The 26,647-nt window shown below is 35.0% G+C and overlaps 3 protein-coding genes across 4 annotated transcripts; all 3 read left to right on the plus strand.

Moving 5' to 3' along the window:
* Positions 1-443: 443 nt before the first annotated feature.
* Positions 444-3,181, plus strand: LOC123867252 (protein THEM6-like). The gene is made up of 3 exons (XM_045909231.1): positions 444-794; positions 2,126-2,340; positions 2,824-3,181. The coding sequence occupies exons 1-3, from the start codon at positions 653-655 to the stop codon at positions 3,049-3,051; spliced, it is 585 nt and encodes a 194-aa protein (XP_045765187.1). The 5' UTR covers positions 444-652; the 3' UTR covers positions 3,052-3,181.
* Positions 3,182-6,536: 3,355 nt separating this feature from the next.
* Positions 6,537-12,004, plus strand: LOC123867233 (glutamate receptor ionotropic, delta-2-like). 2 transcript variants are annotated; one of them, XM_045909204.1, is made up of 9 exons: positions 6,537-7,269; positions 7,444-7,568; positions 7,646-7,739; positions 7,842-8,001; positions 8,809-9,036; positions 9,636-9,744; positions 10,335-10,519; positions 10,850-10,954; positions 11,638-11,852. In XM_045909204.1, exons 1-9 carry the CDS (start codon positions 6,563-6,565, stop codon positions 11,734-11,736), a joined length of 1,812 nt encoding a protein of 603 aa, XP_045765160.1. In that variant the 5' UTR covers positions 6,537-6,562; the 3' UTR covers positions 11,737-11,852. The 2 variants fall into 2 exon arrangements, with proteins under 2 accessions (XP_045765160.1, XP_045765161.1); XM_045909205.1 differs by lacking the exons at positions 10,335-10,519; positions 10,850-10,954 and having other exon boundaries at positions 11,638-12,004.
* A 2,013-nt stretch (positions 12,005-14,017) lies between these two features.
* LOC123867236 (carboxypeptidase E-like) lies at positions 14,018-25,496 on the plus strand. The gene is made up of 8 exons (XM_045909211.1): positions 14,018-14,438; positions 15,069-15,265; positions 16,025-16,180; positions 16,764-16,930; positions 17,205-17,356; positions 20,039-20,299; positions 23,095-23,237; positions 24,876-25,496. The coding sequence occupies exons 1-8, from the start codon at positions 14,219-14,221 to the stop codon at positions 25,029-25,031; spliced, it is 1,452 nt and encodes a 483-aa protein (XP_045765167.1). The 5' UTR covers positions 14,018-14,218; the 3' UTR covers positions 25,032-25,496.
* Positions 25,497-26,647: the final 1,151 nt, after the last annotated feature.

A 26,647-nucleotide genomic window follows, 5' to 3' on the forward strand; every position in this document is an offset into this window, starting at 1 on the left:
GCCACTATAACAACAAACAATAAGAATTTCAAAATAACCAGCATGAAAAAAGTGTTATTACTTGTACGATGGTACGGAACCCTTTGCGTTCGAGTCCGACTCACACTTGACCAATTTTTATACTACTAAATGAAATTTGGTATAGTGGGTACAATGTAACAGTTTATTCTCAATCCACGCATAAGAAAAAGGGTTGCGATAATGCAGAGTTATAAGAGGAAAGAGTAGAAGAAAAACTTTACAGCACATACAGTATTAGGTTTCAGAGGAAATGTAATGCTTGAAAAAGCTGGACATTGACTCTTTTTTATCAGTTTAAAGGAATTTTTATATTTAGATAGGTACGTTACGAACTTTACATCGGAATATGTTAACAGAGTCACAAAAATCTGAATATGGATGAACATCGCGTACCTACCTACCTACGTCCGGCCGCCAAGCCGGTTATATCGTATGCCGCAGTAGATTGGCACATGTATCGCTACTTGAAGTATAGTACGTACTAGGTAGGGCTTTGCTCTTGCCTCGGCGTCAGCACTCAGCAGAGCACTAAGCAATAGCAGTACAGTTATACATTCGACATATAAAACACGTGTTAGTGGTTCCTGATAAATAAAACAGTGATTTCGTATAATATTAACAAATAAACAACATGTATTGTGTAATAGCAACGGTGGTGGCATTGTTGTACATTTTCTGGGACGTCAACTATTTTCTTCGCGTCGCTTTCACTATAGCTATTGGGAGATTATTCCAAAAGAAAAGCGGCCTCAAAGACGCGACGGTTATTTATGGTGAGTAGACGATTCAACGCATTTTTATCTTATTATGTTGTGTGTAATGTATGAATTATTAATAATTATATTAATGATGATTATTCAGAATAGTAGTTTTTGTTCGTGTTAAGTAAAACTTTAATACTTATGTGAATTTGATTTATTCGTATAATACTCAATTATGAGTAGGTATATACCTGTGTCAGTAATTTTATTATTTAAGTAGGTATTAATAAGTAGGTAGGTACTCGGCTACTTTTTAATTAGGTGTGTGCGTGTTTGTGTGTAGGTATATTTGTCACCTACTCTTTCACACAAAAACTACTGGACGGATTTGGCTGGCTTGGAATAGGCTACTTTTTATTCCAGAAAATCAAAGAATTCTCGCAGGATTTTAAAAAAAAACCTAAGTATATCCACTACTCGGATGAAGTCGTGGGTATTGTCTAGTTATAAATATTAAAAACACACATTTTTTCATTAGTGTTTCAATATACATACCTAGTACCTTTAAAACGCATTCAAATTAAGAAAGGGAAATCGTGTCCGCCATTAATTGTGACATCCTTTAGCAAGAAATATAAGTAATATTTTGGTTCAAAATTTTCAATATACACTCGCTTAATGTTATTTTCAATGGATTTAGGTCTACATAGATCCATTGAAAGTATATTAAAAATATATTGAATCAAGTAGATATACCTACATAATAAAATGTATCTTTCTAGCTAAGATATCAGAACATGGCCGAAACGTTTTCCCTTTTTGGACTCATTAGGTAGCTGGTCTATTTTTTACTTCGAATAGGTTCACCTGCATTTTCAAGCTTTTCCTGTCCATTTAAAGAAAACAAAAATAAGACGCGAACAATGTATCATTTCCATTTGTGGCCCGGTCCATAATTTAAAAAAAATGTTTATTTATAGGTTCCAATAACATATGCTAATTTATTAAACTTAGTAAAGTTTAGTTGCAAGTCACATACCTACCAAGTACCTTTAATAGTCTTATATAGGGGTAGGTATTTACTTACTTTTTAACTCCCGACCCAAAAAGAGGGGTGTTATAAGTTTGACGTGTGTATCTGTGTATCTGTCTGTGGCATCTAGCTCCTAAACTAATGAACCGATTTTAATTTAGTTTATTTTGTTTGAAAGGTGGCTTGATCGAGAGTGTTCTTAGCTATAATCCAAGAAAATCGGTTCAGCCGTTGAAAGTTAACAGCTCTTTTCTAGTTACTGTAACCCACATGTCGGGGGTTTTATAATTTTTTAATTTGCACTTGTATTTAAACGTAGTAGGCACATGTAAAATCTATTTATTAATGTTGTTAATTCTGCATATTACAGGTTTTTGTACGACTCAAGATGTGGACATCTTTCTGAGGCACATGAACAATGCGCGTTACGTCCGAGAACTGGACTTCGCAAGGTTCCATTTCTATGACCGAACAGGCATCTATGCAAATATTAAGGCAGTAGATGGTCACGTTCTGCAAGGCGCTTCCAGCATACGGTATAGACGGACCATACCCATATTCAGCGCCTACAAAGTGGAAACAAAGGTAAACAATATGTTTACATAATTTATTGGTGATTAACCCGCCGAAGTTCGAATTGTGCTTAGGAATAAGTTTACATAAAACATAAACTGTTTGTGTATTTGTATAATACATACCTATCATGGTTGTCTGATTTCCGCGTTTGAAAGAGATAAAATAGGTAGTAAAAATAATAAAGAAAATTTTAGGAAACTTTGCATAGCGAGTCCCGATCTCTATGGTATATATAGTATATGTATATCTATCTGGATAGATAGATTAACTATGTAACAAGCCAAAGTTACTTTTAGGTTTCTATCTAAAAATTCACACAGGACAACGCTAAGAACTGCGAACCTTTTCACTAGCTCCTCGTTATTATGGGTTTTAATGGTTGTAGAAATTGTCGATGCTTATAATAATTATTTCCCAAAATTAAATATACAGATACCTAAAAACACCCTAGTTATGGTATATATTTTAAGGACTAATAATTTATTGTTTCAGTTGGCGTATTGGGATGATAAGTCGCTTTTCATTGAACAAAAGTTTGTGACATTCGATGGGTTCATACGTGCCATAGTATTATCTCGGCAGAATCTCATCAATGTGGACGCTGACACCCTTTTGAAGAATATACCTGGGGCTGAAGTAAAGCCTGAATGCCCTGAGGAAATCAAGCATTGGCTCGAAGCCATTGAAATATCCAGCGCCAGACTTAGGAAGAAGGATTAGCTGTCAGATTATTATTGAGGATTAGATAGCTGTTTAAATTCAAATTAATAATATAATTGAATTATTAATATAATAGCAATAATATTTGTACGTGGCTCAAGTTATATGAATAAAATATTTATTACATCTACTTTATATATTTAATTATTTTACAATTCGTTAGACTTAGTAAATCTACTTTTTAGCAAAATTCTAATCTTGTTCAGATTCACGTATCGATAAAAGGGATCCACGTTGCCACACTAGTATAACTTAAATTACCTACTCCGTCGTATTATGTTACCTAATATCGAACTTACGGCGTTTACTGCCAGCCCTGCCAGCCTACCCCCTAATATTAGGTATAATATCAAATTACTGTTTATACAACCTGCACATTATGAACACCAGTTTAGGGGATTAAAATAATTTTTTGCGTAAGTATCTATTTCAAATGGCTAAAATATTTCTTTCTAAAATAGGTAATATTGGATTTTTTACCCATGAAGGTGAACTACGTGGTATCCTGTTAGGTGTTTCTGATCTGGATCAGGAATTTTTATTTTCACAGGATTTGAACTACATCTCAGATCAGATTAAATAGCAAGTAGGTACTCGAAGGTTTAAATTTTGGTTTTTCATTCCTACCTTGCCTTCGAGCTAGCAACTAGGTACATATTTATATAAATAGGAATAGGAATAAATAGGAATAGGAATCTGATGATTATCTACTGAACTCGTGGTAGACCTAACTATAAAGTGAATTAATAACAGAATGCGTATGAAGTAGTTCAAACAAAACAAAATACAATCAACTCAAAGTTTTTGTGGCGGCTGAAGTTACTTTTCATCTCAACTTTGATGATGCGATGTATTTGGGAGTTTGGGACTAAAAACACGACCACACAAGTGAAAAACTATATCTTTTATAGCCACCTTGACTAGTCTTGAGTGTTTAAGCACTTATTAGGAAAACGATTGAGTTTATATAATATTTAGTACTTAGATGATTCCCGCGATCTCTTTCGCGTGGGTTTAGGTTTTTAAAAATATCGCAGGAATTCTTTGATTTTCCGGGATGAAAAGGCTTTATTTGCTACGCCATGCAAGCTACGAATATCTCTGTACAAAATAGATATTGTCCGCGAGTTTATACACTTGGATTTAGGTTTTTGAAAATCCTGTGGTAACTCATTGATTTTTTGGACAAAAACTACATAAGTAGTCTCAGGGATGCAAGCTACCTCTGAGCCAAAAATCAAAATCTATTAAACGGGTGGGCCGTAAAAAAATAGAAAGATGCAATTTCGCATTTATATAATATTAGTACATATATGGATTGGTCAAACCAAAAACGTTAAACTAAGTAAAATAATGTAGGTATTTAATGAAACTTATTTAATTGGAGATTATAATATAGATACACCTACCTTAATAATGCAGCCTACGCTTTTTACACACTCCTTCACATAAAAACCATTTCAAACTAGGCCAAAAATGAAACTGTCTAACACGTGTTCTGTGTTTTTTTACAAAATAAATGTAATTTTTTTAAAATGTAACCTTGTAGAATGATAGCAGTTACATCTGTGTTAGAATACTGAAACCATTTCATGAATCTTGTTCTATCGACTGGCCGCAAATATCGATCAACTTCATAGTTTTAAATTATAGCCGGGTGTTTCTCTTACTCCTTAGTCCCACTTAACCCATCTGATCTTACTTAAACTTTAAAAAAATGTCTGTCAAAGTATACACAATCAGGGGCGCCGGGTTTTTAAAATTCCTGTGGGTGCTCCAGCTTTTAATGACATACCTACCTAGCTACTGATATTTTTTTTATTTTTTTCAGTACTGTACACATACTTTTGTTTTAAAACATTCAATTCAAAATAAATAAAATTGTGCGTCATTTATCTCATTAAAAGTCTTTAACTTTGATATAAAATTATTTAGATATGGTAAGTATATTATTTAGATCGCGTTTGTTAAAAGATGAGAATTATTTTAGATATTTATAGTCGTGGGTGCTCGGCACCCACTATTTACCTCTCGTGGGTGCTGGAGCACCCGAGCACCCACGAAGTCGGCGCCCCTGTACACAATTTTAATACTGTGTACAAAACCAACATCAAGATTATTCGGTTGCACTAAATTATATCCATCGGTGGCGCTAAGCCGCCGTGTGTGTCTTGTCGCGTTACAATAATAAATAAAATATCCATTAGCCGTAGTGGCTTCAAAAACGGTGATATTTGTTTAGTTAAGTTAAAAAGAGACCGCTAATTAGACCGGTGCACCATTTTAGGTAGGTACTCGTAGGTAGTAGATAGATACCTACCCAATTTTTTATTTGCAAGTAATAATAATTCTAAAATATGATGGTTATATGGCGAAAATACGCTTAAATAAAAAATGATAATTAATTTAATTATTTTTATTTATTTTTAGTTTTGATTGAGATGTAAGTTAATTTCATATTAAAACTCTCATGTTAAAGATACTTATAAAACGTGATAATATTAAGTACATGTAATAAATCATCACACTAATATTATAAAAGCGAAAGTTTGTATGTGTGTGTGTATGTTTGTTACTCCTTCACGCAAAAACTACTGGATTGGGCTGAAATTTAGAACGGAGATAGATTATACCCTGGATTAGCACATAGGCTACTTTTTATCCCGGAAAATCAAAGAGTTCCCACGGGATTTTTAAAAAACCTACATCCACGCGAACGAAGTCGCGGGCATCAGCTAGTACAATATAAATACAAAAACCTCAACTAACGGATTTACCAAGTGTGAGGGAAACCAAGCATAGTCGGTAGGTTCTTATAAAAAACTTAACTTATTAATCAAGGCTTAAGTTCAAGTAATGACTAATGATGTAGGTGCTTTACTTAGGTACGTAAACAAAGACGGGCTCTTGATTAGTCGAATAATATGTATATTAGGTAAAGTTCTGAAGACTACAATTACACATCATAAATTTTCTTTGAAGACTGTAATGATTGTAAACAGTGATGGCAAATGGGTATCGTTTTTAACGAATGTCATTTGAAATACTTACGTAATGATCTCTACATTAATAACTCTCTATTATGAAATCGTAGTTTAAAGCCTGCTTTTATTAGAAGTTTATAGGTTCTACTTACCGTATTTTTGTCATAGAGTAAAACTATATATGCAACTAGTGTAACTCAAAATTCAAAAAACCCCCGACACAAAACCCTCTATAAGAAAATAGAAAAGAGCTGAAAACTTTCAAACGGCTGAACCGATTTTCTTCCATTATAGCTAAGAACACTCTCGAGTGAGCCACCTTTCAAAAAAAAAAAAAACTAAATTAAAATCGGTTTAGAATACTAGGCCATAATTCTTTGGATCTTAAATTCCCAATCTAACAAAACTTTCAAATGAACCCTAAAAACTTGAAGCAAATGTTATAAAAAGAGCTATTTAACATTTCCTTTTACATTATCAGTAAGCTTCAGAAGTCAACCCTGTCGTGCACATATCTAATTTTCAGGATGATTTTGCTGCCTCAGGCTTTTTTGCCAATCGAAATATTGTTGCAAAGTATAGTTGAAACATTTTTCGATTCGTCGCATTGTATGACAATTATATTTTCACAAGAATCGTGGCATATGCCATCGTCTAATAGTCATATCATGTACATTTTTGGTAATAATTCTGAGAGTCTCTTTGATCTTATGCTTAACGCTTCCGAAGCGGGTTGTTCCGATTACATCGTGCAAATAAATGATCCAAAGGAGTTTATCATCGCTTTTGATAAGGTAGTGCATATGGGAAATGTTAGAAGAAGTGATAGAAAAGTAATAATATTACCTCCAACACGTATTGGTGATGAAAACATAGCTTCATACGATTTATTTGAAATATTTTCTATGCAAGAAACCTCTTTCATAGCAAATGTACTGGTAATTGCGCCTAAAGAAAAAGAATCTAATTGCGAAACTTATGATTTGATCACACACAAATTCGTTGGAGCAGTTAACAACAAGGATCCAATGTTATTAGACAGATGGAACTCATGCACAACCACTTTTGAAAATAGTGTTAATTTATTTCCTCATGACATGTCCAATTTACAAGGCAAAATAGTTAAAGTAGCTGGGTTTACTTACAAACCGTATGTTCTCCTAGATCTTGATACTAATGTAGTGCCACTCGGACGTGATGGAATGGAAATGAGGATAGTTGACGAATTTTGCAGGTAATTTAGTGATTGTTTTGCAAAACTTTCTATGTGTTTAAGGCTGTGTGACATATCTTCGGGTAAGTCCAAAGACCCGAAATAGGAAAAGAACTACCACGCGTTTTTCAATAAGTAGGTATCTAAAAATTTATTATTATTATTGATATTAAAACGAAATTTTAATTTTTGTAGATGGATTAATTGTACCGTAGAAATGGTGAGAGATGATGCACACGAATGGGGCGAAATATATGACAATCTTACAGGTGTAGGCGTTATAGGGAATGTTTTTGAAGACAAGGCCGATATTGGTATTAGTACGTATTTGGAGTTGTACTTTTTGAGACTTTTTTCTACATTTTGAGTTAAATGCTTTTAAAGGTTTATTTTGCAGCTGCGCTTTACTCTTGGTTTGAAGAATATGTAGTTATGGATTTTTCCGCTCCCATTATAAGAACTGCTATAACGTGTATAGCCCCTTCGCCAAGGTAAGTTTGTTTTGTAGTGCAGTTGTTTACATCATCATGCCCACACATTAGTGTAAGTATAGGAAACTTGGCAAACTTGCATTTAATATTTTAATATTTCAGCCTTCTGGCTAGCTGGGAAATGCCCTTCCTGCCTTTTAATGAGTACATGTGGGTTGGAATACTTTTTACCTTTTTATATGCATCGGTGGCTCTTGCAATTGCTAATGGATTTTCAACAGACGAAGTTTTTCTTACAACGTTTGGGATAATGATAACTCAGGTATAATAAAACTTTAGTTTTGCAGTATATTTTGAGATGATGAAATGTATAAAATGTACAAAAACAATGTTCAGCTTTTAATTACTTGCCTATAAAATATTATTTACGTACGGGGTGGGTACCTACATACTTATAATAGCTGCTAGTAATTACTATGTGGTAAGGTAATTATAAACGGCCTTGGTAAACCTAGGAAGACAAAAGCGCAAAGAAAAAAAATACGAATATAATTCAATTCGAACGAAAAATAAGAGACGTGACCTACCTACTATGGCATTTTTCAGAATTTTGGTAAGTAATTATTATTATTAAAGGCTAGCTTGGGTATGTACTATACAATTCGACAAAGGTGTATCAATTCACCATAGTGTACATACACACTTATTCCTACAATCTTCGTCCAAATACCTACTAATTGGATGACCTTTATAACTTCTGCCAACTTATAACAATTTCCTTACAATATGAAATAATTTTCGGTAACCTTATTGCTAGCCCGCATAGCAAATAGAAATCGCACGATTTTTTTCCACAATTCTGTAACACTTGCAAAATCATATAGAGATACCCTCACTGCGATTTAAAATTCGCGCGAATATTTTAACCAGTACCTATAGAATTGTTTGGCGCTCACCGCATTCGTAGTGCGGGCAGGTGAAATTCCGTACGCGAAAAACAAATCGCACGAAAAAAATTCGGGAGAGTAAAAATCGGTGTGCAGGCTAGACCTTACGAAATCGTTAGCAGGAGTCGTCAAGATTTTAGGCATTTCAACGAGGCTGAATGCCTATGAATTCTCGATTTTAGTCCCGGCCTGAAACCAGTTTCTTATCCTGGCGTATACGCAGCGTCGTTGGATGGATGATGATGACGGGCTTGGTCATCGATAACGCCTACGGAGGCGGTCTCGCTTCTACCTTCACCGTGCCGAAATATGAGAAATCAATCGACACCATACAGGATATCGTCGATAGGCGGTTGGAATGGGGCGCTACACATGATGCTTGGATATTTTCGCTGATACTCTCACAAGAGGTGAATACCTGTCAATCTTCTTCATCCATTTAGAAAGTGTTGGAATTTGACCGGGGTCTACTTATTATTGTACGAGTACATTAAACTAACAGGTTATAAGTTCAAACTTGATGAATCATGTGAGTAAGTGCAAGAAAATTAAAAATGGGTACCAGTTTTGACAGCATCGTGTTCTAAAATCTAAAGGCCTGAATGCATCAGGAACAGTGCATATACAGGCGTTCACTCTAGGGAATGAGCGTAGCCACGTAGCTGCGTAGCTCATAGGAACAGGGCAGGATTAGACCGTGTAGAACTCTCCCCTTTTCAATTCAAATGAACTGGTTCTATAAGAGTTTATTTCTACTAGCTTTTGTTGAATTTATGAATTATAAGTTTTTAAGCGCGATTTTCGAGATTGCTTGAGAGTTGAAAGCCGCACATACTTACATATCTATGGCCGCACATCGTGTATTGCCCGTTTATTGTTCTACTACGATAAGCCAGGCCTTTATGTTCGCGCATTTTTATACGAGTACATGAGTAAGGAGCATCTGTGGGATTATTTTATGACCTTAAGTATATTTTTAAAATCAAGACCCGTTATCTTTCCTTTACAGCCTTTGATAAAGCAACTGTTGAGTTTATTTCGCACGTATCCGGCAGAGGAATTAAAGCGCAAGAGTTTTAAAAAGAGCATGGCCTTTAGCATTGAAAAGTTACCTGCAGGTATAAATCCAGTGTAATTTTTCGGTTAATTAATTTTAACAGGGATTTAACACCGCCAACTCTAGGCTGCTTCTGAAATTAATTGATAGAAAAACAACTTTTTTTGGTCCAACCCAGAATTCGGATCCGGGACCTGAGACCTTTTACTAGAATCTAGACTCTAGATCATCGAAATAAAAATAAATGCAAAAAGTGTAGGTACCTAGTTGGAAATAATAATATAATAATGTCAATAATATACTGTAAACTAAGGAAAACTAAAGTTTATAGCTACTTCAGTTTTCCTTATTTTGCTTAAAAGATAAATAAATTACATTTATCATTTTTTTGTAATTTTCGTGCTTGCTTCTTCGCGCTATCAGACACACTTTCACATTCAATAATAGGTAGTAAAGTAGGTAATATAGACTAAAAAAAACTATGCATATCAAAAATTTCGAGCAATATTAGTATGGAAAGAGAATTCTATATTTCTCATTTATAAGGTGAAATTCGTAGCGTAGTTTTTAGTTTTGTGTAGCTTTGACTGAAAGTTTTACCCAACCGTTAATCGATTGTAATTACCCAATATTTAAGGTATTATTTTCTAGGTTACTTTGCGATTGGAGAATATATAACAAAAGAAGCCTCTTTGGACTACACAATAATGTTGGATAAATTTTACTATGAGCAATGTGTCGTGATGATGCGCAAAAGTTCACCTTACACGGATAAATTAAACGTGCACATTGGCCGCCTTCATGAATCTGGGCTGATGCTCGCATGGGAGACGCAGGTTATTTAAGTTTTCCTACTAAACTTTTTCCTAAGTAACTCTAAAGATTAATTTTGTAAGGACATGAAATAGCCCAACCCTTTTAATAAGAAAGGTAAGTTATTAATCTGTATTCTGTGTAGGTTTATGTATTCGGTTGTTAGTAAAAGTGATCTATGTTCGTTTAGCTTTGATAATTTAAAATCGGGATAGAATACTTCCTTCAAAAGTTAAAGAAAATTATACTGTACAAGACCTAGCCAAAGACCCATCATATGTTCTTGAAACGTGGCTTAGATGAATTTAGTATTTACTTAATAAAAAAGTGAAGATGTAGGTACTTATTTTCAGGTAGCTTTGCGTTATTTGGACTATAAAGTGCAGTTGGAAGTTAAACTATCACGTTCAAAGAGAGACGTTGAAAATATTGAACCGTTGGGCTTTAGACATGTTATGGTTGGTATTTATTTTATTGTTTTGTATGATGAGATCTTGCCAAGGTTTCTACACACCGAAACCGCGCTGGCCCTGTGGCACCGGTGACTTAGTGGCCGACGGCTTCACAAGATTGCAAGTCAGGCTACACTTGGGCGCGGGCGGTATGAATAAAAATATTTTGGTTTAAAAAAGTCGCCCACCAAACATATTATCTCTTTATCAGTAACTAGGCATTCTATTGAAAAGTTACCCGCAGATATAAGTTCTGTTTTATATTTCGGGTCAAAAACGTAATCTGCCTGCGCTTCGCCGCCGCCCGCCACCGCGCCGGCTGATTTGTTTCAAATAGTTATGCTCGGTGGCCAAACTAAAACTTTAAAAAATAAACGTACTTTCAAACTCTCTTTCTTTCAAACTTCCCAAACTGAGCATTCGGGGCTAGATATTTTTGCAAGTACTTACTTGAATCACGCCGCAACGGAGCAACGAATGCGCCTATTTTTTTGCATAGATACAGGATATAATTATTGACCTTGAGTTACATAGGCTACTGTTTACACAGAAAATCAAATAGTTCCCACGGGATTTAAAAAACCTAAATCGACGCGTATGAAGTCGCGGGCAACAGCTGTATGGAATAGAGATATGTGCCATAATATACGTAAGAAACTCGTTTGTCTAAACTTGGATAATCATTGCAGGGAATATTCTTCATTTATGGATTAGGTGTCACAATATCGATCCTCGTGTTTATAATGGAAATTTTCGCGCACAAGAAGAATACAAGAACGTCATCATGAATGTGTGTCATAGTAAGCACAAAATACTCGTAAAACTAGTAATTCCTACTCAGCTAATTAATATACTTACTTAAGCGTGCTGTCTATTATACCTAGCAGGTTCAACGCGTTAGTTTTTTTGCAGTCCTAACAAAAATATTTTTGAGCCCATAAAAGTATGAGCCTACCTATCTATTCAACTTATTATTATTTATTAAGTACCTAATTAGTTATTTACCTAACTTTGAAAACTGGTATTTAGCGTTAAATAATAAAGAATTTTTCTTTTTGTGGAATTTTTATTTGACCTACATTAAGTATGACTTTTGTGCATAGATGCGTAACTTCTCTGCATAACTTCGTCAGGGACATCTAAAGTAAACGACTAATGACAAGGCATAGGTTTACGAAACGTTTATTAGTTAATGTGAGTAAAGCATTAATGAGTGAAAAGCATAAATAAATCCAATAAAGTGGCAGTCAGTGCTAACATTTTAAACTTGAAAGAACGAGCCCAGGGCCAATAATTCTTTTTTAAGTTCACTTACCTACCTACCTAAGTTTATGATAGTAAGACCATAGTCCTTTATTTCCCAATTAGTGTAAGTGTAATCAAGCCTCTGTCTCAGAATATATAACGTCTTGGCGGGGGCACTGCCGTGTCCCCTGATATCTAATAGTTGCCTCTACCAAACTTACTCGTCCATGTGTCAATTGAGTTAATTAATACTTGCAAGCGAAGTTTTAGGCAAAAATTAAGTTTTTTTACGATAATTTAGTTATTTAATTCTTATTTAATAATTACTTATGTACGGTCATAGGGTATTCAAACCTAATAGTTATGTTAAGGGTCCATAACGTCAGAATTTAACGTCAATGGAATGTTATATTTGTACCTACGTATGGACTAGAGTAAAAAACACGCTATCCATATTATCATAAAAATAAAATTAATCGTTGACTTACTTTGACGTGTTTCTAAAGTTACCCGCATCCACTGTACTATGACAAAGTTAAAGTAACTGATAGAGCTGAACGCATTATTTTGGTTACTTTACGTTGGTAGCACTGATGGCCAAGTTCGTACTTTAGGGTTACCAGCATAACAAGTCTTTCCCTGAAATATAACTTTTCTCAGGTGCTTGTAAAATATTATTTTTTAAATAAGTGAGATATTATATTTAAATTTGAGAATTTGAAAGTGACTAAATTGCAAAAAATTTCAATATTTTTTTAAAATCTAAAATCTTATTTTTAAATTTTTATAGTCTAAAAATACTAAATAATCTAAAGTGAACCAAACTTCTGAACTTCACAAATACAAATAAGGATTTACTTGCCCCTGTAAAGTTTATTGTCCTTATAAAGTGAAAATAATTGAAGAGGCAGTGGCGATGGTTAAATAAATGGTTCAAGAAACGTCTTAAACTGTGTGAGCAGACTGTCTTGTGGGGATGGTGGAATATTGGTGTTAAACTGATAAAAAATTGATCACTTACGAAAATGATCTCAAAATAGGGTAAAAGCATCTTCTTTAATGCGTTCTACATTCCAAAAGAAACAAAAACACATATTTTATTAATGTTAACAGGCTTTGAACCACGTGGTGGTTTTTATAATCCGGTTAGTGTTTTTTTATAATATTTCTCAATTATGTAAATATTCATTTTAAAAAAATGTTTCGAGGTTTGTTTCAATCTTCATATTTTGTTTTCAAAAACTACTTCGATATTATTATTTCTTGGACTTTTTGGATAAAATTTATTTTAAATTAAAATAGACACTTTTCCACATGCTAAACATAAGAAAATACCATGTAAAATGTTACATTCACACAGTTATATTCTTTATATTCTTTATTTATTTATTTGCATTCATGTTTTACATCATAATAGAAAATAATTATAATATTACAACATGAAGCCCCGTCAGGGCGCTGCAAAGTGATTACATATAAATAAAATGTCACGTATATAAAAATTAAAATTAAAAAATTAAAAATTAAAATTAAATTTAAAATTTATCGTTATCCAAAACGCTGTGATATTTTGTAATGCCACACTTTTATTTTTCTTTTGTATTGTAAATTATTATTCAGTAACCTTTTTGCCCTAATTCCACAAAACATACCATACCTATTTTCCTAAAACTATTTAAATGGTATCCTAAAAACCTCGCTGTTATATTATGAATGCTACACGATCTATAGTGTAATTAAATTATTTTGTGGTTAATAAGGGTAACTTGCGTTTTTAACTTGGCAGCACTATTAAACAATGCTGCCAACATTGTAAAAATATCAAATCCGAAATCACTCGCTGTGGGCTGTGGCACGGTAGGTATCGCGGGAAAATCGATCGATAGGTACTTTGCATACTTTGTACTGTGTGAAGTGTGCGAGACGTGTTTTCAAAAGTTCAGTGTAAAAATTGATTCTGTTGCATTTGTAATGTTTTTATAAATTTAAATTATCTTCAAATAATTTAATAATAGTCCTGTTACAATGGCTACGTGCAAAACGTTTTATTTGGCTTTCCTCGTCGTGGCATCTGCTGAATTTGTCTGGAAACATCACAACAATGAAGAACTACCCTTGGTTTTAGAAGAAGTTCATGAAAAATGCCCTAATATTACAAGAGTGTACGCATTATCGGAACCCTCTGTGAGAAATGTGCCTCTGTATGTTATTGAGTTTTCTGATAACCCTGGATTCCATCAACCATGTGAGTTTATTATTAAGTAAATGTTATCGTAATTATTAATTACTTATGTAAGTACGTAACTACTAAAATATAATGCTCGCGTGCAATCGTCTGCGTGGATTTGTTTATTAAAAATTTTGTGGGTAGGTAGGTACTCTGTGATAAAAGGATAGCGATCTGCCCGTGTGATAGCCCGTGTCTGGGATGTGAAAACTATAAGGTAGATACATTTACATTTAAGTAGGTATACTATTAACACAGAAAACTTAACTTTTTCATCGTTCAATTATTATCCATACTTCCATACTATATAATATTATAAATACGAATGTGTGTGTCTGTCTGCTAGCTTTTCATGGCCCAACAGATTGACCGATTTTGATAAAATTTGGTAAGTGCAGAGTTAGCTAACATCCCGGGGACAGACGTAGAGGCTACTTTTTATCCCGAAAAATTAAATAGTTCCCACGGATTTTATAAAATCCACGCGGATGAAATCGCGGGCATCATCTAGTAATAAATAATTATGGATTTTATCACTATTAACTTATGATTTAATTACAAACATCTATAGGTAAACACCAATGGTTTTTAAAATCAGAATTTTTGATGAATAATGTCATAGTTATATCGATTTTTTTTTTTGTGTAGACAAACCAGAAGTAAAATATGTGGGCAATATTCACGGAAATGAGGTACTGGGTAGAGAATTGCTGTTAGGCCTCGCACACTACCTTTGCGACCAGTACAATAACCATGACCGCCACATAAGAGCACTAATTCACAATACTCGTATACATTTGCTGCCGTCAATGAATCCTGATGGATGGCAATTGGCTACGGATACTGTAAGTTTCATTTAACTTGTTTTTTAGTTATATTCTTTATGCCGTTGAATTAAATTGCGACTCTTGTTCCGATGCAATAAAGTGCAATTCAGCTCGCTCCTCGCTGCTGTATAAAATTTAATAAATGCATTTCTTTCATCCAGTAAAATTTCATCTCTTATCTCTCTTTCTCTCATAAGAGAACGCTCTCGAATGGACGCGCTGCCGTAGGTCCTTGGGTTACGTGATCAATTAAGTCCGGCCTGATAAGAGTAGGAACTGACTCATTATGGCCTATTATCAACATATAAACAGTTAAGTCTAAAAACCAAAAAATTGTATGTAGGTTTTTCTAAGGATTACCTATCAGATTTCATCCGAAGGATTAGAGCGTTGAAAAAAATTCGACACGATGTTTTACGCCGTCCTCTTTTTGAAAATGATGAATGATGATAATGAACTTATATTATTACTTGTCCGCAATCATCATCATCATCAAACGATAGACATCCACCGCTAGACATACGTCTCTTGTATGGAGTGCCACATGCTACGCTCTTGCGTCGGCGTCGCCTGAATCCAGCAGTTGTCTTCGAATTGTTTGTTGTCGTCTTTGCACCTAGTGGAGATCTTCCAATGATGCGCTTTCCGGTGCAAGTTTGCCATTTCAGCACTTAGGACCCCAACTTCCATCGGTTTTTCGAACTATCTTACTACTGTGTTACTCATGAATATATTAAGCTGTCTTAATCATGGATATATTAAAATATCAATTTTTAGGGTGGTCAAGACTACCTCATTGGGCGTAATAACAACCATTCTGTGGATTTGAACAGAAACTTCCCTGATTTGGATGCAATTACGTTTGAGTTTGAACGTCAGGGTGTAAGCCATAACAACCATTTACTCAAGGATTTGTCACGTCTTGCTGCGCCGGTAAGTACTTTATTAATATCATCTAACTTTATCATCTACTTTTAGCCTATAACAGTCCACTGTTGGACTAAAGGCCTCTCCCAACAGGAGGATTTGCCCATAATCACCACGCTATTGGTGATCGCAGTAGATGGTCGCAACAGCACAGAGGACGTTGCTGCCCGTTTTCCGTTGTATTCCCTTAGTCACCTCGTATGACACCCACGGGAGAGGAGGTTTTTAGTTTTAGTATATACAGGGTGGCCGGTCAATTGACGTCACATCCCATGTATTTTGCGCGATATATGATATGATAAGTATGATAGCCTAGTGGTTATGACGTCCGCCTCCTACTCGGGAGATTGGGGTTGTGATACCACCCACGCACTTCTAACTTTTCAGAGTTATGTGCGTTTAAGCAATTCAATATCACATGCTTTAACGCTGAAGGAAAAATGGTGAGGAAACCTGCATGCCTGAGAGTTTTCTGAAAGGAGTGTTAAAGTCTGCCAATCCGCACTTTACCAGCGTGGCGGACTATATTATGACCCAAACCCTTCTTAGATCAAATAGCAAAATTTTGAAAAATACTGGTTTTTCATAGTTGGAACCCGAAACCCGAGCTGTGATGAGATGGATCATGTCCATTCCGTTTGTACTGAGCGCAGCGATGCACGGTGGTGACTTGGTCGCAAACTATCCTTACGATGAGAGCAGGAGTGGAGCTCCAGTCTCGGAATATTCTGCCAGTCCTGACGATGACACCTTCAGGTAACATTTCAACTATATTGTAATAGCGGAGTATTACGTACCGGTAAGTGCAGTGTGGGACGACCTCCTGCCCGCTGGACCGATGACGTGAAGAAGGTGGCGGGGAGCGGGTGGATGAGGAAGGCGGAGGACCATGTTTGGTGGCGCGCTCTTGGAAAGGCCTATGTCCAGCTGTGGACGCCTACAGCTGATAGAATGGAATGGAATGGAATACTTGTTGATTGTTCAAATTTTGCCTTCGTTGTTGTGTCCTTCACTGGTTTTCTTTAACTAGGGAGTTAGCTATGGCATACGCGAGTGCGCACGCAGACATGGCGTCCGCGAGCCGGACGGGATGCCGCATCAGCAGTGACGACACCACTGCGTACAACTTCGGAGAGCAGGGCGGCGTCACCAACGGCGCAGCTTGGTACAGCTTGAAGGGAGGTGTGTATTAACTTTTTTATTTTATTTTTACCCGACTGCGGCAAAGCCAAAAGGAAGGGTTATGATTTTAGTTTTGAAAAGGCTTTCGTAGTCGTATTCCTTGTTGCCGAGGGTAGTGACTCATTCCAATTAATCGCATAATGGCAGGAGTTCTCTTAGGATAATACGGTGGGTCCCCAGTCCCTTCTGCATGTACTATCTAAATGGGCATTATTGCTACTTTTAAACCATTTTCTTTTGGTGAAATTATTTTTTCTTCACAGTGAATTCACAGGTGATTTTTCTGTGAGTGATTTTTAATTTTCACACAAATACAATTTTTGTTAAATTATTTAACTAAGAATTATGATCAAGATATTGATCTTGATCATAATTCTTATCAGCGCCAGTGGGCGCTGATATTTCACAGATGATGGTTTTTCACGGAAAGTGAATTTCGCACTTACAATAATTTAACTAGATGTTTTCTTCTTTTAATACTTGGCGATGCGAGTGTACTCGCTCGCACGCTGTTTAGCTTGGGTCAGTGGCGCGTTTGAAATTTAAAAAGTAAGGCAAAATGAATGCTATAATATTTTAAACTTTGTGAGATTTTGGTTCGTGATTTTTTATTTTTCTATTAGTAACGTAAAAATTGTTACATGAAAAAACGCTTTTCGCGTGATTTTTCACATATTACATTTTTCACGTGTATCTCTGCACTAATAGATAGCTTATAAATTGGTATATGTATAACGGGTCGAACTATATTGAAGCATGCTTGTAGGAGTCTTTTTACCAAAGCTACATAAAGTGTAACTAGACGAACATCCTGACTTAAGAACCTTCGCCAGGTGGTTTAATATGAATACAAGGTCACTGTTTAGAGCAGCGGTGAACTAAATCCAGTTAGCCTTAATGATTGCCAACTTCCGATAGGAGATGGCACTAGAAGAAGAAGATATAAACTGTACGAACATACGTATCTTCGATCACAACTACACAAAGGAAGAGAAAAAAAATTGTTATTTTAGACCTTCCAACATGCGGCGTAACTTAATCCCATTCCATACATAATAATGATTTTTTTATCGGTCCATTGTTCTCGCTGTAGCTGGAGATGCGGCCAGGTCATTGCCATTTTAAATGCAAAACACATGGAGTAGGTATTTGATTTTTTTCATTATAGTTTTACCTATAGTTCGCGACAGGTCGAGATGGCAATCGGGGTGAGGACAACCCGCGCACACTCGCACAGCCTCCCGCTAACCCGGCGCGGGATAGCGCGCGCGGGTGACGTGCGGGTGTGCGGGCCGTCCGCCCGTCTTATGCCGCGATTGCCATCTCGATCTTTCGCTTACTATACCTATGGCTTATATTATTATATCAGTGAAGGCGAGGAAATAATAATTCTGTTGATTTAGAGGTAGACCGTAATATTTTTATGCCGTCATGCTAAATACCTATTATTCGACGATGAAAACGCTAAGGCGCGCTTAAAAAAGGCATAGGTAGTATGTTGGAAGTTAAAACCAATGTTAATACAATATATAGGTAGGTTCGATATATAAAAATAAAATGATAGTGACAGATTTATAGTAGCGTAAGCTAGTCCATTTACAAAGGTCCAAGTGGCAATGGAGATTTTTAAGGCAGACATTACATATATGTACTATGTTAATATACTGTATCCACGGAGAGAAGTTAGTATAGGGCTCTACTCTAGTACTCTAGCTCACTCTGATACTGTAACAACCCGTAATAGTTACTTACGGCTAAATGAGATAATTTGTTGCCGTTTATAAACAGGAAACGTGGAGCATAATTGCTTCTACTCGTACTTACTCGTGACATTTTTATGCAGTTAGCCATGAGATGTGAACGGGTTTCGTATTGCTCATTTACTGCAATTGTCCATGCTGCCAAGTTTTGATTGGCGATTGAATAATGGTAGTCAAATTAGGACATTAGGTACGTAGACACAATCAAGCAGACAAAATTGCCTTCTGAAGACGCAATAGGTACCTAATTTATATTCTCTTTTAGATAGACATATATATTAAAAATGAAATGGACGCGGAACTTGTAAACATATCATAGATCATTTTAAATACATTATTTGTTATTGGGTACAGCTTATCTACCAATAGTTATTGTTTAATTTACGTAGTCATTGTCTTCGTCTTATATTATCTATTTAACTTTTAGTCATTTATGCGTCCTTTCCTTAACGTGAATTATATCAATTAGTAGCTCACAATATTATTACAGTACCTTATCACTTTCAGGCGTGTAATTTCATTCAGGATAGGTACACGGTACCTTTCATGTAGGTACACTTACCAAGTTTTCTAGGCTTTTTTCAGTAGATTTAAAAAATGTTTGTTTGCATTTTTGTACCTTCACTTGTTTAAGTAAATATTATATGTATACTTACCATAATTCTTATTAAAAAGATTTTGTCAAACACGACAAATATAACTCTTTTCCATCCAACAATACAAGCTTGTGTAAAGAGAAAGAGTTTCGGAATTCAACCCACTCTAGAAAGAAAATAAAGCTTGAAAATCTATAAATAGCTCGTAAGCTAAGTAGTAGGTATAACACCTATCTACTTTGAATAAATGTTTTTGACTTTTTTTTAGGTAGGTAATGTACCTATAGTAAATGTTCAAGTTAAGAAATTACAGTCTTCCATTTTAGGTATGCAAGATTTCAACTACTTGGCAACTAACGCGTTTGAAATCACACTCGAATTGGGCTGCCAGAAGTATACACCTGAGAGGGATTTGGAGAAAGAATGGATCCGAAATAAGGACGCTCTGCTGGCGTTCATATGGAAGGCGCATACGGGCGTCAAGGGCATCGTTAGCGACGACTCCGGATTCATCCAGAATGCCATAATATCCGTCGTCAACATTACCGGTCCTGTGCCACGACCTATACGACATGACATCACAACTGGTAAGACATGTTTTTTAGTACCTATTTGAATAGGCACAACCCTGAGACTCCATGAAAGCGAACTGATTTATTTACCCGTCACTACTACCACACATCGATGCTCTACCGAAACATCAGCCTATGTACGCACACGATTTAGTGTGTGTGGGTTAAGTTTAGTAATTCTTATAAACTTAGGGCTGAGCATTGGCCGTCAGCTCTAGTAATTGTGTTCATTGATTGGGACCTCAAGTATGCACTATGCAATTCCTATAAAACTCGTATATTTTGTACAGTATATGAAGGGCTATTAACTTATTATATTCGACAACAAATTACATGTACTACGTTGGCTCATGAATATGGCAACAGTATCGATTTATATGTTCCACAATTATGTGCATCCTGTAACTGATATGAAACGAGTGTATAATATTATCTGACCAATCAATAATTATAAGCATTGAATAATACTGAGCGGAACACAAGTTAACAAATTATATCATTGCGAAAAAAAATAATTCAGAACATTAAACTTATTTTTAGAGACTTGACATTTAGAGGTAGGTAACCGGTACAATCAATTACCCACGATTGCTTTCGAATTGTTATTGCTGAATATCAGTAGGTAGCAGTTTTATTAATTTTATTTCTATTGTTTTCTTGGACATTCAGATTAAGTAAGTAGATATTTTATTTGGATTTTTTTATAACAATCAAGGAAAGTGTTCCAAGTTTCCATCTTTGTTTCTTTGTGCTTTCGAGCTTCGTGAAATTCATATTTAGACTATATGTAATCAAAAAAATATTATAATTAAGAACGTAGTACATTTATAGAATCCGTAATGAAATGTAGTACCTAAATACATACCTAGATATCATTTTGTTATATCTCAGAAGAGTTCCGATATTATGCCAAGCCTTTGCTCGGCCTTTCGGTGGCTTAGATACGTTACAGAGAAAACCTAAGTAGGTAGGTACATGCAAAATCCCAGACCTAAAAGGACCAGAGGTTTCGGCTATGTGTTGATAGTTGATACGTAGGTATATTAGGTAGGTAGGTATAAAGAAATCACTTGAGTAAAACTAGGAACATGAAGTTAAATAGATAGATAGTAGATCGACATTTATATGTACTTGCTATCTAGGGCTGAGGTACCACACTTCCCAAAGCGTTTTTTTTTTTCACGGATGCGGAACACGCGGGTGACAGGTGGTCGTTACGCCTGTTTACCTTCCCCAGCTGTTCGTTGCCCTCCTCCTAAATGCCAACGAAAGGTTTAAAATTACGTCAAAGACTTACTATCTTTAAGTTAATTGAGGATATTATTACCATAGTTTTACCTATTACAATTAATATTAATTAATGCGAGAGTGATTTCTTTAAATGGATAACTTTCTTCAGCAAAATCTGTAACTTGATTGCAACATGTAGTTAGATAACTGAACTACCTATCAATCTTTTTGTAATTAAACTATTATTACAGATATGCTTACCTATAGTAATTTATTTGTGTTAAGAATTTAGTAGGTACACAATGCCCCTATTTGGTGACCAGAATGTCAACAAGACGTATTGTCTCGTGCATGGAATAAATGGTTGTTTGCATTCGGTTTATTCAATGAGGCGAAGTGAAGTAACACTGGTATGTCTTTGTATGTTTTATGAATTCTAAGTCATTTGGTTGCTTTCCAAGATTTGGTGTTAGAGTGTGGATTAACTTCTTAGATAATATTACTATAGGTATCCTTGATGTTGAACTTCGCTACCCTAACATCGACCTTCAATTACCTCGATATGGAACGTCGTTACCACGATATCGATCTTCGTAGCTTCGACATCGAATATCGTGAAGTCAACCTTCGTGACTTCAAAATTCGAAGTCGATTTTCGTAACCTCGACATTGACCTTCCTTGCCTCGAAGTCCATCTTCAATTCCTCGACCTTGACCTACGTTATCTCTACATCGACTTTCGTAACCTTGATATCGATCTTCGTTAGCTCGACATCGACCATCGTTACCTCAACATCGAACTTGGTTACTTCGAAGTTAGTGTCTCTCGACATTGAACTTCGTTACTTCGACGTCGACCATCGTTATTTCAACTTTAAATGATGTTGTTACTACACTACTTCGTTACCTAACATCAACTATCTTTACTAGATATCGAACTAAGTTACCTCAAAGTTGACCTTCGTTTCCTCGACATCGACCTTCGTGACCTCGAAGTCGACTTTCGTATTATCGAGATTATTCTTAACAGGAAAAATTTACCTATTTCCCTATTCAGTTTTTTGCGTACCTACCTACATAGGTACTTCATTATTAAGATATTGTCTGGCAGATTTATTAATTTTCTACCACGTTACATACACCACAAAATGAATTTCATGGTAATCTATTACAAGTTTTTGTATCATAGTTATGTTGTTATTAAATAGTTGATTTTATAATTTTGTTATATTAAATGGACAAAGCTATTATCACTTCGTAATAGATTTATAATTGACTGTCAATTTTAGAACGGTACCTACTTACCTACGAGTATCTTTGTTATATTTTTTTTATGCACGATAGGCTTAAATGTTCAACTACAATCATCTACAATGTCATCTCTGGAAAGAAGATGAAGTCTAAATGGCATCCACTTGCCTAGAAGACTCCTATTTTCATGCTTTGAAGTCAAGGGTATCATCTAGTTTCTTATAGTTAAAGTAACGACTTCTCTATACTGGTATCATATTGCGTCAAACATCTTAAATTATCATCATACTAGTTAAAGTTAAAGAATAATACTTATACTTTGTCGCCAGGAGCGTATGGCGACTACTACCGCCTGCTGACCCCGGGCCACTACGAGGTGACGGCGAGTAAGCCGGGATACTTCCCCGTGTCGCGGGTCGTCACCGTACCCCACCACCAGACCTCCGCCAAAATACTTAACTTCAAACTTGAGGTAAGATTCAAATCTCAAACTAACATATGACCCTAAAATGATGTTAGTTGTATCAGTAATATCTTATACTCCATCTTGTTCCATTAGAGGAGGAAAATATAATGTTTACATAAAATTATATAAAATGTTTTGTTACCTTCGTAGCAGTGACTATTAAATTAATGCAGAACTATGACGATACAAATACTGAAGATATATCTTTCTGGTTTTCCCTAAAAATTGTAGTCTGTGGGTTATCCGTTCTAATTACGCAGGTTATGTCAATACTTGATATTATAACTAGGCTGGTACATACAGGGTGGAATTTTATAATGCCACCTGAAGGGAAAGTACTCTTAATACTGTAGATACACAATTTTATTCACAGAAAACATTCACTGGAATGTTTTCTTTGATTAAAATTTTCTATCTACAGTATTAAGAGTACTTTCCCTTCAGGTGGCATTACAAAATTCCACCCTGTATATAACATAATCATATATTTATATTGAAATTTATTATGCTATCACTTTATTAATAGGTGTTTACAGGATGTACCTACCTAATTATTTTTGGAATGATTCAAATAAAAAATTGTTCATCTAAACTTGAGTGTTAGTTCACGGTAAAAGACGATGAATCCATATCCAACTATCATAATCTATAGGTACCTTTGGGTACCTACTAATATAAATGCGAAAATCGGTCTGTTTGTCTGTCTGCTAGCTTTTACCGGCCATTCTGTTTAACCGATTTTGATGAAACTTAGCACAGAGATAGCTTGCATACCGGATAAGGACTTCTTATGGCCTCGCAGAATTTAGGAGTTCCTACAGGATTTAAATAACGGGATACATAATGAAAAATTAGTTCTCCATCGATTCGGCCTATATTGAAATAGTGAACCTTTTTCGCCCTTATTGATCTTCCCTACTTTCCTTTCTCACCTTCTTTTACAATAGCTTGTATGTACTGTTACAATATTTTGTAAGATTTATCTCTTCACTGTACGATTTCCTGCGAGTAGCTAAAAATATCTTTTATATTATCAAAAGCCATTAAAGTAGATTGATATAGCTGCTACACCCCCGGGCTTGAACTCTGACGTCATTGTGTGGGAACCAATATTGACGTCAACTGAGTTCTCAATAATTGGTTTTACAGCGTGGGCGCGGGCTTCAATATTTGATAGCCGTAGCAATATTTTTGTTACTTTCGTATACTTTCGATTCATGTGAAGTTGATAGATAAAGAATAATAATCAAAATAAAAATAAGAAATCTTTAAACAACTTAAATAAAGGGGGTGGCAACCAATTCAACTCATGTTTAGGGTTTCGTACCCGTAAGCGCCAGCGGGGTCCTATTAGGTACTAACTTCTAAGCCTCCACTGTCTGTCAGTCCGTCTGTATGTCAGCGAGCTGTGCATGTATCTCGTCAATTGTAATAACTGGTAGAGAGTTGAAATTTCCACAAAATGTGTATTTTTATTGCCGCTATAACAAAAAAATATTAGCAAAAATTTCAAAATGGACGCCAAAATTAAAAAAAGTAAAAAGTGTTATTTTTTGTACGATGGTACGGAGCCCTTCATGTGCAAGTCCAACTCGCACTTGCCCGGTTTTTAATTTAATTTTTCTAATGATGTACTTGTTTCAGCCAACAACGAACTGGTTCGACGATTACACAGCATTCGGTCTGTACCCGCACGGGCTGCGCGACGCCCAGCCGCGCATCTACAAACGATCCATTTACCAGCAGATCACGGACTCGCTTTTGGACAACAAACAAGTTAAACATTCAACTCTGGCTTAATCCCACGAATCTTCACGAATCCGTCAAACATGAAACAGATGGTTTAATTTTAAGTATAGAATGTACCGGTTTTACTCACGTATTTAGTCGATGTATGTAATGCCCGACTAGTTACGAACTCTACCTATAAATTCTTCTATACTTAAAATGGAAATCACTCAAGAAAGTTTAAACATTAAAAGGATGGTTTTATTTTTTCATGTCTTACCGTGAGTTTGCACTGACGAAAATTTACATAAAACATGTTCAAAACTTTGTTTTGTTCAAAATTCTGTTAGGTGTAGGTAGATCGAAATGCATGTGTGTTGTCTTGTAACCTACCAATAAAAAACTTATTTTAGGTACTTAGGTACCTTATTCAAAGCTCACTCTGTATAGTTGGATTTAAGTTCAGTCAAAAATTTGCTAAGTATTTGAAAAGTTACAAGATTTTCATCTGAATATAATATTTGAATTGGTCCGGTTAAAAATCATTATTTGTAATATTTTGATTCTCTTTCCTTAAGTTGTTTTAATAATAAGTTTTTATTTTAAAATAGGGTTGTGTTATGTAGACCGAGTTTGAAAAATACTGACTTTTTGCGAGAAAATGTATATGTATAAATAGAAATAGTAAATATACAATAAAATATCCATAATAATATAAAACAGTAATGTTAGTTTAATATGCATTAAAATAATATTTAATTATTGATGTACATACAGTTTATTTAGATAAATAGATAAATTGTAATTGGATAATTGAATGTCGGCACTTATCCAATTTAGGTCTTGCTTTGGTTGGCATCTGATTATTTGTATTAGAAAAATAAAATACTTAGTACATAATTAATTAGTTACCTATTAATCCGGCGTCACATAATATGTGAGCTAAGATTAGAACAACACAATATGTGTGGCGCCGCTTTAACTTCGAAAACTATATTTATGTACTTATAATCAATCCACATAGGCTATGATATATTTTCCACGAAGATGGTTAGACTCAAGTTTTATATCTCATAAAGCATTTTTCTTTACAATAATATTATGTTCGTTCAAATTCGAAATATTTTTTTTATTCAATTAAACTTTTACAAGTAGTTTTGAATCGTCAACACTTCACACTCAGCAAACACAAAACTGTGTCGTTTTTGATTCACTTCATTGATTAATCGAAATGTGCTCAATAATATAATTTGTTCCTAATAGCGGAAATTGCCTCCTAGTTTGAATCTTTTAAAAGAATTTTCAATACGTGATCATCATTATATTTAGAAAATATTAAATACCTATGCGAAATTATATTAGATGGTAAGGTCGTGAATTGACATTAGTAGGTATATTAAATTAATAAAGATAGTTACGTGAAAGTTACCATTGTTTTTCGAAGAGTCTTTTTATTGTACAGTTAATTTTTATCACAACCTTTTCTAGTCTCACCTTTGACCTGAAGTTTAGAACAATTATATGAAAACATGTGTGAAAGGTCAGGTTTAAATGTACAAAAGTGAAATAATTATTTGTCCTCAGGAATATTCAATCACAAATATCTTTTTACTTTCTTAACTGTCTCATTGTTTTATAAATGCATATTATGCATAATTTTGAAGTGCAACGCAATTCAGCAACACCAA

Source organism: Maniola jurtina, chromosome 7 (assembly GCF_905333055.1).
Source record: "Maniola jurtina chromosome 7, ilManJurt1.1, whole genome shotgun sequence".
Taxonomy (NCBI): Eukaryota; Metazoa; Arthropoda; class Insecta; order Lepidoptera; family Nymphalidae; genus Maniola; species Maniola jurtina.

Coding starts and splice junctions, on each gene's coding strand:
- LOC123867252 (XM_045909231.1), top strand. CDS start 653: ATGTATTGTGTAATAGCAACGGTGGTGGCATTGTTGTACATTTTCTGG. Junction 795..2,125: donor AGACGCGACGGTTATTTATG/GTGAGTAGACGA, acceptor TGCATATTACAG/GTTTTTGTACGACTCAAGAT. Junction 2,341..2,823: donor CCTACAAAGTGGAAACAAAG/GTAAACAATATG, acceptor TTATTGTTTCAG/TTGGCGTATTGGGATGATAA.
- LOC123867233 (XM_045909204.1), top strand. CDS start 6,563: ATGATTTTGCTGCCTCAGGCTTTTTTGCCAATCGAAATATTGTTGCAA. Junction 9,037..9,635: donor CGCTGATACTCTCACAAGAG/GTGAATACCTGT, acceptor TTTCCTTTACAG/CCTTTGATAAAGCAACTGTT. Junction 10,955..11,637: donor TGGGCTTTAGACATGTTATG/GTTGGTATTTAT, acceptor TAATCATTGCAG/GGAATATTCTTCATTTATGG.
- LOC123867236 (XM_045909211.1), top strand. CDS start 14,219: ATGGCTACGTGCAAAACGTTTTATTTGGCTTTCCTCGTCGTGGCATCT. Junction 14,439..15,068: donor CCCTGGATTCCATCAACCAT/GTGAGTTTATTA, acceptor TTTTTTGTGTAG/ACAAACCAGAAGTAAAATAT. Junction 23,238..24,875: donor TACTTAACTTCAAACTTGAG/GTAAGATTCAAA, acceptor TACTTGTTTCAG/CCAACAACGAACTGGTTCGA.